At 29.7% G+C, this 12,537-nt stretch overlaps 1 protein-coding gene across 2 annotated transcripts in view; it reads right to left on the bottom strand.

Moving 5' to 3' along the window:
- Positions 1 to 3,940: 3,940 nt before the first annotated feature.
- Positions 3,941 to 12,537, bottom strand: part of LOC118185554 (RRP15-like protein) — a 48,078-nt gene continuing 39,481 nt past the window's right edge. For both annotated transcript variants that reach the window (XM_035355425.2, XM_035355424.2), the window contains exons 4-5: positions 8,877 to 9,033; positions 3,941 to 4,277 (exon numbers count right to left, since the gene is read on the bottom strand). In XM_035355425.2, the coding sequence (XP_035211316.1) occupies positions 4,158 to 4,277; positions 8,877 to 9,033 (277 nt within the window). In that variant the 3' untranslated portion in view covers positions 3,941 to 4,157. The remainder of the gene's footprint in view (positions 4,278 to 8,876; positions 9,034 to 12,537) is intronic.

The raw sequence follows: 12,537 nt of genomic DNA, 5'->3' as shown, positions 1-12,537 counted from the left end.
TTTATTTTACTGTTTTTTTGTAACCAGATCTAACGGCAAAACATTACCATGGGACACCTATTAAAATTTTTGAACTATTTGAAATATAAAAGGATGGTTTCTTCTATCCCTTCCACAAATGCAAATATCTTTTGAATGGGATATCTGTTATTCTAGGTTCAGTAACGTTCATGTTTAATGAGGATAAAAATATCAATTCAGTTGAACTAAGCTGATTCAATACTTTCTAACTAGTTAAAAGATCTCTTATAAAGAAATATTTCCACATTCAGTTTTCTTGATTTCATATTTTACATTTGCTTACGCCTTCAGAATTTAATAATGTCATTAAGAGTGCAATGATAAATGATTAAAAATAACTCCCCCCCCCAAAAAAATTATAAAAATAATTCATGATGTTAGAATAATTTAAGTCAACTCTTGATTAACTGGACCTTGTCTAAAAAGTTTGTTTACGGTGGAACAGTGAAAAAATTATAATTCATCAGAAACATGCATGCAAGATAATTCCTACAAATATCAAAAAGAGAAGAAAATGCACAGTATAACAGCAGAGGATATCACAGTACCAACTTTTTTCAATACATTATTTGGAATATGTAAATATTGTTAATCATCTGTTTTAAAAAATTGCTAAATTGAAAAACTGAATTACATGTACAGCCATTAATCTTCTGTTTCTCGTTAACTCCTATAGAAATACAAAAGTAACATTTGTTCCTTGTGTCTTGACATGTAGTAATGCATTGGATGCTAATTTACATAATGAATTGAATTTATTTTATAAATAAAAATGAGTTAATTATTAATAGTATTTTTCTGTTAATTAGAATACAGATTACTCATCTTTTTTATGTTTTTTAATTGTTGATGGATTAACTTCTTAAATGGTATGACCAGAATGTCTTGTCCTGGAAGATTTCTGTAAGTCACCATTGAAGGGGTTCACGAACATCATCATCAGTAATACCCCAGTTAATGAGGAATTTACTGTATATACCAATTTAATCCGACTATTAAGGTGGAACATATATTTCTGAAAGGGATAAATATTATACTTTGAAATAAAAGTAATTTTAATATAACACTGCTTTTCTGACTGCATAATTTTACAAAAATTCCTTAACCTTTTAACTGTCATGCCTGAGATAATCTTGGGCACAGCACTAGTGTTAGAAAATGTCACGCCCGAGTATTAACTCGGGGTAATTTTTTTTTTTTGAGTACATCGTATTGTTATACCCGAATATATATCGGGAGACGTTTATTTCGGCTTCATCTCTTTGTCAAACCCGACTGTATCTCGGGAAAAGTTAATGTGCACTCAGTTCAATAGATGACAGCACTTTACTGAAGATTTCAAAGGTTAGAGGTTATTTGGTTCAAGGTGCATGGGATCTTTTTGTTGTAAAATAGCGTCCAGTTCTTTGAAACGTTATATAGATGATTTAGATTCTTCAACCGAAGATGAAGGATGTGTGTTTGATGAGCAGTATTCATGATACTTCCATGGTCAGCCTGAAAAATAAAAAATGGAGATATACTCAAGCCGAAGATTGTTTCTAATTACGGTCTAACTATGGGTGATGTAGATCGCTGTGATCAGGAAATATCCTTTCATCCAACAATCCGAAAAGTCAGATAAAATATTATAAAAAGATATTTTTACATTTACTAGAAAAGGTACTCTGGAAATCATATTTGCTCTATAAAAATGTAGTTGGGAAACGTATTACATTTTTAGAATTTCGAATCCAAGTTGTAGAAGAGCTTTTACATAAATATGATGATGCAGCTTCTGGACAAAAGAATGTTGGCAGACCACCTACTAATAGATAACCCTGCCCGTCTTACTGAACGACATTTTATATCCCATTCCTGCAAAATGTGAGCCTACAAGACAGTGCAAAGTGTGTTGTTCGAAAAAGGATAAAAATGGGGAAAAGGTAAGGAAGGAATCACGATTCTGGTGTAGTGATTGTGGAGTTGGTTTGTGCTTGGAAAAGTGTTTCCAGTTGTACCACATAAGACTGAATTACTGAACTACTAATAGGTATTCACTTATATTTATTTATGTTTTAGGAAATAGTTATTTTTATTTTTAGAAAATAATGCTTCACTAGAAGCGAACTTTGCAACTGCCATGTTGAGTGACAGTTGCCTCAAAGAAAATATGCAGTGGCTACAAAACTTTAAAAATTTTACCCATGTACGTCAAAATATCAATTTTTAACTATTTAAGTATATTTTATTTTGTACTAAACATTTGGTTTTTGCAATAAAAAAATTTGACAATTTGTGTACCCAAAATCATCAAAATAACTTGACAGTTAAAGGGTTAAATAAGAAAAAACTTGACACATAGAGTGGTACATTTTGAAAAATCAAACAGCTAAACATGCCCAATGAGCAAACTTCAAGAATAATCACCAAGAAACATCGACACAATGTTATGAAATTTTTTTATGCTTTGTTATATTTCCCTTTCCTCAAGACGTTCAGAAAGCGAGCTTCCTTACATATTAAAATGGATTCGTTCATGTAGTGATTGTTTTCTTCTTTCTAATTGATTTCCTCATGGAATTTGTATACTTTGCTTGATGACGCATTAACAGTGACGACCTTCAAGAGAATATTAGTACCTTAATGTCCAAGATGCTTCATTGTCGTGGAAAAATAGACTGAACGGTGAAGACAAGTTGTAGCAGACGACAAAGACAAGTACCATAAAATGATTTGAGGCCCAGAGATTAGCAGTGGACAATAATGAGAAAAGGTGAGGTTTAAGATAAAGTAGAAATGAAGGTATCTTATTAGATATGTAATGATAATATAAATGTGTATTTTTATTACAGTGTAGGATTTTTGAAAGAAATAATATTGAGATAGATGCCTGTAGTTTATCCATTAATACTTTTAATTTGTTTGGTTTTTACTGTAATTCCTATAATATTTCCCTCTTGATTTTTGTATAACAAAATTAGTAACAAATAATAGGAAAATATGTGAGTAAATGTGGCAATCATTAATTAGGCATGGCATCAATTCAACAAGCGCTCAAATTCTTTCTTCTCTTCTTTTCCCTTAGAAACTCCTCTATAAAAGCATTCCTTTTATTAGACTGATAGCCCTTGCATGTTTTGCAAAAGCCCAAATAATAATAATGATCATCATACTGCCTTAGAAAGCTGTTGACTATATTGGCAAAGTTTTTAAGTTCATCTTTCTTACAAAGATGTAAAACAGCATTTACTCAATGAAACATTTCTTCTCATTCCTAATAAGCAAGAAGAAACATGTCATTATACTGGCCAAGAAATCATTTGGATACTTTGTGAAGAATATTTGCTAGTATTAGCTGTCTGTGAAATAAATTAATAATTAATGGGGCATCAGCCCTAGCAACCAAACTCACCCGAGGACCACAGCTGAGAGACAATCAAGGTAATTACTAATGCAACAACATGCTAATATTCCATTCAATTAGCTATGTTGAAATATCACTACTAGTCTTTAAAATGATGGTATTACATCTTTGAATGCATCAGTGTATGTAGAAATGATGTTTAATGTGTCGTATTTACTGTTACCAAATTTAATCCATAATTATTCCATCACAATCAATTTCTGTTATGATGCAATCTAAATATCATCCTGCTATTTGTAGGCTGGCGATAAAACCTCTAATAAAACTTGTCACAAACTTTATGGATGGCATCTCAAGCCACTTTCATCCCCAATTTTTATCATGACGTAGAAAGCAATAATTTCTAAATACTTGATAAAGTTAAAAAAATTAGCTTAAAACTAACCACTCTTTCTAATACTGACGATCATTAGAAACTGTAAAAAATTGCATTATTAGTTTCCCCCATGTGCCCTTATATAAGCATAATGGTGTATTTTCTCAATTAAGAAAAATAAAAAAAGTGATGAGATGTATTGTTGCAATATAATTTTTAAATGCTATGCTAGATATCTAATATAGTTTTCAGGAAGACATTACTAGGAAAAGATCATCTTACATTTAGCATAATATGGCATTTATAACTTAACTAAAATTTGACTAAACATTATGTAATATATTTATCTGAATGACCAAATTCTATATTGTGTCAATGGTAATTTTTTAGGAATAAAACCATAACAATATATATTTATTTATCATCATCACTATTTTCTTTATCCCAATCTTTCATTTCTGCTCCCATCATGAAATCATCTTTTAATACACTCCAAGTTTCTTCTCGTTTTGTCTTTTGAAGGGCACCTTCCTCCTGAAAGAGCAAAAGAAAGATTATACAACATAAATAACATATCAGAGATAAACTGTATAACATGCATGTGTGTGTATATATATATATATATATATATATATATATATATATATATATATATATATATATACCATGATAAAATAAACAGAGGTACAGCATTGTTAAAGGTATTCAGTATTATAAAGCTAGAAAAATCATTTTTTGTGGATCTAGAAACAGAAATTTGTTTTTACTTAATAGCTTTTGCAAAAATTCTGCTGTAATATTTAACAATGTAATACATATCTATTATTAACCTAATTCTTACTTAATACAAAATTGTACTTAACTAATGTGGAAATATGAGAGGAAATTATAATTTTGTAATTATTCTTTTAACATCTTATTAAGGTTTTGCAATAGTTTAAATTGATAATATTTCTTTAATATCATGATATTTGCATCTACACAATTTGGATAGAAAGCAACAATTTGTCGGCAGTTTTTACAAAAGGAAAGAATACAAATTTTTTTTTGCATTTTCATGTGAGAAAATAGAATTTTTAAGGAATTTAAAGAAAAATATAGATCTATTAACCATTGATAATATGAAATGTTCTTGAACATGCATGACTGGTTTACTTTCATCAAAAAATTGAAAATCTGTAAAGAAAAAGATATTGAAATGTTTTGTATCTGAGTATGCAGATAAGAAATTAAGCTAGTTTTATGAGCATAAATATTTTTCTCATTAACAGGAAGAGAATTAAACAAGCCAAAAATATTTTTAGATGATAATTGGCTGATTAATTTTTCTAGGTTAAAAACTTCCTAGATTTCATGGGGTTAATAACATACTCAGGATTATCTTCTTCCTCACACTGAAATGTCAAGGAAGATTTTCATAGTGTTTCCCTCCTGGATTAGACGTCTTTAAATTTTTTTTGATGAATTTTATCATCTTTATTTGTATAAACTTTATGTTAACTTGCTATTTTGCTATTAAATCATTAACCATAAGACTGAAATCCTCTCTTAATAACTTACATTGGCTCAAAGTTAAATTCAGAGACCTGCTTTTTTATGCTTTATGAAATGACTTATAATAAAAGGAAATTAATTTAAAGATATAAACCATTTTTATTTCCTCTTTTAAAGAACATATAAATTCAAGAAACAATAAAGCAAAACCTTTCTGTATTAAGTTTGAAAAAATTAAAATATAAAAACAAAAGGTAATCTCAAAATTAGAATGTAATTATTGTTTTAATTAATTTGGATTATTTAAATGAAATTTAATAAAGCCATTATTTACTATAACAACTTTTAATCTGTTTGAAATTGAATGGACTGCATTTTAGCAATAATTAAAAGCAATTTTCACTGTTCTTCTTTTAATGCTTTTGTGGATATGAAATGATTTCTTAATTTTTCTTACAAATGTGCCCATAAATTTTAATTGTATTTATGTCTGGAGATTGAGGAGGTAAATCTATTAACATAAAAACAATTATAAAGAAACTACAGTCTAACATACAAGGCATTATGATTTAGATCATTATCTTAATAAAGATGAAAACAATCATCTATATCTAATTTTTAATTCTCTTTAACATTTTCTTTCAGAATTTGTAAATAATTATTTTGATCCATTATTCCATCGATGCATGTAGGTTACCTGCCCCAGCAGCTAACACTGATAGCCATGTCATTATCAATCCACGATTAAAGTTTAAGAATAGGTTTTTTAATATTTTTTCTTTATACTCTTCATTTGGCCTTCTCCAAACATATGTTCGCCCATCCAAACAAAATACATTAAATTTGCATTTTCTCATAAATAAAACTGCCCTTCAAAATGAAAAATCTTTTTTTTTATAAAATTTTGCAAATTTTAATTTTTTTAAATGATTGATTTTGCTCATGAAGACTTTCTCATCAACTGAAATTATTTTCCCCTAGAATAATTATTATTGTTTCTTAATTCGCTCTTCTCCCAAATGATTTTCTGCTTTCACAGACAATTTAGAAGCACTTAATTTTGAGTTTTCTTTGGTACTTAAATCCTTCAGAATCTGTAAAAAAAATCTTTTACTTCATTGAATTCAATTTATTTCCAACGGTGCTTCTTGTCTTAAATCACTTTATTATGTAATGTTATTATTGAATGACTCTGTTGCACTATTTCTATATTATTTCTTACTGACAATTCATCATTAAAATATGAATTTCCTAAGATCTGGTTTCTCATTCTTAATCATCAAAAGGAAAATTAGCAAGCAAAGAATAATTAAACTAATATATTAATACTGACACAAGAAGCTCATGAAAAATGTTGAAATTTGCATTTTAAGTTAGAAAAATCACAAAGTTATAAATATCCGTCATTTATTTCTAGATGAATCTTCACTCTATAAGTTTAAAAATGTTTTAAAAATTAATGGTAGCTAATTTTCTCTTTTGTTTATGATAAATCAACATGTATTTAAACATTAATTTACAAAGGCTATTTTACATTTTATTTAATAAGTTCTGATGTTGATAATTGTTTTATCAAAATGTAAGTGTCCAATTTTCAGTCTGAGCAACTGCACTTTACCTACTTAAGGAAGCAAATGAAAACAGGATGAAGAAAGTCACTGAAGATGATGATGATCCCAGATCAGGCCACAGTGTAGTTACAAAGAAATATGTGCTAGCAACAAGAAAAATATGACAGGAAAAAAAAAAAGTGACAGTATCTTAGACTGTTATAAAAATGGACATAAATGTTGGATGAGTGAAAAAAATCATGCACAAAAGGCTGAGGATATCAAAGGTTTGTGCTAGATAACTCAGAATTGAAGGAAACTGGGTCAGATATTCTCAAGAAAACACCACAATAAATACCTTTAAAAATTCTTATTCATGGCTAGTGATAAAAGATGAAATTTCTCTGACCCCAAAATGGGGACCATTTTTATAAATAAGGGTGTTCTACGGACCATTTTACTCGTCCCCTACGAAAGCAACTTTTTAGCTTAACATGTGCTACCTGTATACTTAGATTTTTAAAATACAATTAATTAAAATTAATATAATTTTATATTGCTAAATAAGCATCACATTAATGAGACAGATAAGCTCTCCAATTCTTGCACAGCTGTTCTATGTTTGAATTATATTGGTAAGCTTAAGTCTGAGATCAGTACATACATCAGGTCAATTTCTGTACTTCGTTTTTACTCAAGGTAGTGATGAAAATCCTTTCTTTCACATAATGTAGAAGAAAATACAATTATAATTTTTACAACAATGTATGTACAGTTCACCATATTTTGTTTTCACTCATAATAAGGTCTAGAGATTTTTGTGTTTTTTGGAAATTCAGAAAGACAACATGGGTAAGCTTCAAGGACAATTTGTGGTTCACAGAGAAATTTTGTGTTAGATGATAAACTATGTCTAAATATTCCTATGAAAACTCAGGCATAGAGTTCAGATTGAATATTTTTACACATCTTTCCTCTGGTTCAAATCTTGCTCCTATTAATTTCTTACCACATCCAAACATTCTTTCATGATACATGCGTAAAAACTGTAAACCAAAATTGTAATTTGTGAGCTGGCTAAATGGAATATTTCCATGCTGAAGACATTAAAAATATACTATGGACATTTTATCATAAATGCCTAAATATTCATAAACACCATGTGAGAAAGTAACTAAACATAAAACTAAATAAATTAATACAATTTTAAGATTCAAATTTTCATTTTTCAATTTAATATGTAGCTTAATAAGTACTACAATTTTGATCTTTTTTAGAGGACTAGCTGCCTAAAATAATACTTATGAAAAAGAAATGAATATATAATAATTTTAAAGAGTCTAGCTAGAGTATAAAAATACTTAATATTTATAAGTGGACATCTCATGATTTAAATGCAATTTAAATATTTTATTTTTTTATTAGAGCAATCAGATTAAAAAGTAGAAAAAATATTCTTAAGGCCTGTGTTTATTGCTTTTTAATCACTTATTAATCAATAGCAGACAAATTACATTTTAAAGTTAAATATGCTTTGCAAAATGGCAACAGGCTAGTGCATGGAAGATAAAAGCATTATATTTCAGGCAGTGGTAAGACATTGCTTTTTATATATCCGAGTTTTTTGATTAAAACTGAAAGATATATAACTTTGCCAAATTGTAACAGTGCCAATTGTAACATTTTGCCAAATTGTAACAGTGCCAAATGTCATGGTGGAGGTTAATAAAATATTTTATTTTAAGCACTCTTGCCCCTGCCTGCTTTTAAATCGCTGAGTTTGCTAATAAAATAAATTCAATTTGTACAAAATGTGAAATAAATTTTAAAAAATCAGAATTCGGGCTTTGAGGTGCGTCAATTCAGGTGATGGACTATGTATATTCAAAATTGAGTGACTCCAGCTATCACTGATTTTCTACAGCGTGAGGAACACACATACATACAGATTCTTCATTATTTAATAACCAGAGATTAAATATTATTTGCTCTATGAAGAATTGCCAAACAAAACATTAAAAAAAATTTGTTTTTAAATATTTGCATACATTTAAGAATATTATTTAACACATATCAGCAATAAACTTACTTGGACCTTTTTTTCAGTTGGCTTAGAATGTCCTTTCAGAATGTCCATAAAATTACCCTTTATAACATTTATTTTTGGCTTTTTCTTCTCTTGAAGCTTGCTACTATTTAAAACCTTCCTATGTTGCTTCACTGAATTGAATAGATGCACAACACCTCTGGGGAAGAGGAAATTAAAATATACCATTAGCAAACTACCTTTTTTTTTTTTTTTTTTTTTTCTTTTGCAACATAAAAAACTGTGATACATATTTCAGAAACTGAAAAAAATATTAAGTAAAAGTAAATCAAGTGTACATTCATATGTAATATACATACAGATATATATATATATATAAGGTTTTAACGAAAGTTTCCCCGCCATCGCAAATATCATCAACACAAACAGTCACATTGGTGTGTTTAAAATATATTGTGTTACACGATTTTTGGCATTTGAAAGAAAGACTTGCTTCAGAACACTATGTTGTGAAATTTGTAAAAAAAGTATCGTTATCATTAAGTACAAGGTGTCTGAAATGGAACTATCATGGTTCCAGATTAGAACCATCATTTACTTTCAGTTCTATTGCAAAAGTCAGCTACAAAATGTCACCAATCATATGTAAATCTTTAGCTACTAACATTTTATCATATGACACTGTGAAGGATTGGTACTGAAAGTTCAAAAACAAGGACTATGACATTTAAGAAGCAGAGCACTCTGGTCAGCCTACTGATATTGCTGAGGCCCGCCTGCGAGAACCTTTGGAAGAAAATTAGTATGTAACCACTTGAGAGCTTGCTAAGGAATTAGATGTTAGTGCCATGTCCATTAGTCATGTTATGCATCACACAAACTTGACATACAAATTCAATAGTTGGGTGCCACATGAGTTAACTCAAGCAGATAAGAACAGACATGCTTGGGGCCTGCACTAATTTGCTCGAATATCAAGGGAAGGACAAAATTCTGGACAGGATCATCACTTGTGATAAAAAGTGGATTTACTTCAACAACACACAGGCTGAAAAGGAGGTTGGTCTGCACCCAATGTGCCCGCCGGCAGCATCACAAAGTACAATTTGACTAACAAAAAGATCATACTTTGTATCTGGTGGGACTGCCATGATATTATTCCACAGTAGTATCAGGAAAAAGGTAAAACCCTTAACAGTAAGGTGTAAAGCAAGATGCTAGTTTATGTTGATGCTGCTATCAAGGGAAAATATCGAAATGACTTCTGGTGCAAAAAGCTAATGTTCCATAAAGATAATGCAAGATCACACGTGTCTGCATTCACCGGCTGGACTCTGTATGGGCTCGAATGGGATTTTTTGTCACACCCACCAATAACAGCAACATCGCTCCTTTGGACTTCTACCTTTTATCAAATCTGCAGCTACATCTTGTTGGTGCTTTATTCCATTCTGCACAAGACGTCTGAAATGAGGTTGATCTGTTTTTGGACTCACAGTCGCCAAATTTCTGGACCAAAGGCTTTGAAAAACCACCAAACATCATAGAGAAAATCATAGATTTGGGTGGTAATTACTACTTTTACTAAAGATACTGCTTTTATGTTTTTCCCCCTAACTATGTAATGTTAAGAATGTTTTTTGGCGAAAAACTTTCATTACAACCAGATATATACCTACAGATCTTTTTATCCCCCCCACTGTTTCTGTTACTGGGACTTTAAATGAAGGGGGGATATATGAACTTTTTTTTTTGATAGGGGTTGTGTGTGATAAAGGTGTATTATGTGTGATATCAGTTTTTATTTCAACTTTCATACATCTGTTAAGTTCCTAATAATGTATTCCAATATATCATGTACTATACTTTTACTTGCAGATCTACATACTATTACTGCTTTACACATATATAATAAAACTTACAGCTAGCTATATTAACTATTTAATTCTACAGCTTTATGCATGAAAAAAAATTTTATAATTTGTTTTCATGTGTACACACACACCTATATATGTACATGTGTGTGTGTAGTAATTTTGTTAGTACATCGACAGAACTTTCAACCAGTTTTAGGCATGACCAAGAAACTCCTGCATACATAATGACTGGAGGGAAAATCACATTTGACTCGATGGTTAAAGCATCACTTTTATTTTGAACAGGAACAATTCTTCAAAAATATGTTTTTGCTGAATTGTTACTAGGGAAGCTAAACGTGAGCCACAATTTCTACATACGCAGCTTACACTTTAGTTAGTACGGAAAGAAGTTTAGTGAAGAGACAAGACTGTCCTAGGCAGCAGCAGGCGAAAAAGTGATGAATAAGAGTTGCAATAGCATTTATAAGTTCGGAAAATCTTTGTTTTAATCCTGAGCAGTGATTGGAAGAAAGTCTACAGTAATGCAGATGCCTTGAAGGGGATAATTATTCTTTTATTTAATAATACATTATGCAACCTAGATTTATCCAACAGTATTTCTATATGAAAGAATTTTAGATAATTTATGTTATAACTGATTAGTTTACTCAAATTTTGCCACAGAGGTGGCCAAGTGCACAAGATCAATGATTATCAATAGTTTTTTCCATGTTCAGCTCTCCCAGCAACTCTGTATGATTATATACATCATTATTACAAATCACATGATTTAAATGGTTTTCTTTGTATATAATATAAATACAAGCCAATCTTCTTCAGAAAGTTATCTATGAAAGCAGACAGTGCTTGTGTGCATAATAAGTAATTTAAGCTAACTCAACTAAAATGTAAAAAATTACTAAGCTTTAAATTTTTTTCCAAAATTTTGTTTTGAAATAATACATTAAGCACATTAAAAATATTTAATTTTATTTCCATTTATTGCAACGAGAAAAGATTTAAGTGTCTAAAACTTACAGCGGAGTTATTAATGAGACCAAGGCAAACACACATTCATGTGCAATTGTGAACCAATCATTTGCTTAATACCACAGTCATCAACTTAATAATGATCATTATATTTCTAATACAGTACAAAGTCCAAGATCCGGAGTCATCCAGATGCTGCGATTCCGGATTTATCTGGATATTAGATCATCAGTTTAAATCTAGTAAAATGGCATGTAGAAATTATAAAATTAAAAATATGGAATTGTGAATTATGAAGTAATGAAACATTTATGATCAAAAATCATAAATGCCTCAAAATTACAAAAAAATTTTAAAAAAAATCAAAATTTACTAAAAAAAAAAAAAAAAAGCTTAATATTAATTTTTTACTTATTTCTTTCAACGTAAGTTGTTCAAGTTGCTTCATTTTTTGTGCTAATTCTTTTTCTTTAATTCCGACTAACTTCTACTAATCATCCTCATATCCCCCACTTTTCCCTTCATATTGCTACTCTCTGATCTAATTCAAGGAAAGAAAGGAAGCCGAAAACAAAGCCTTTTTTTTTTTTTTTTTTGCAATTTCTTTTGTATTTAACCCATTTATTAATTAAACGCCATTGTGTGATGCAATCGCCATGAATATAATTCATCAGTTGCAATCTGTTACAGCCTTTTTGAACCAATTATAACCATACAGCAATTACATATTTTCTACTGCACCCCAAGAAAGATGAGTAGGGTACTTTCCTCTTCTCATTTGCCATGGGAAATTCTTCAAGGTACATCACACCTGAACATAACGTATATTATGAAAATAATACATTTGTGTACTG

The sequence above is a fragment of the Stegodyphus dumicola genome, chromosome 8, assembly GCF_044657685.1.
Source record: "Stegodyphus dumicola isolate Sdum_Otavi_A_Nest chromosome 8, ASM4465768v1".
Taxonomy (NCBI): Eukaryota; Metazoa; Arthropoda; class Arachnida; order Araneae; family Eresidae; genus Stegodyphus; species Stegodyphus dumicola.
This window is presented reverse-complemented; position numbering and strand designations above follow the sequence as displayed.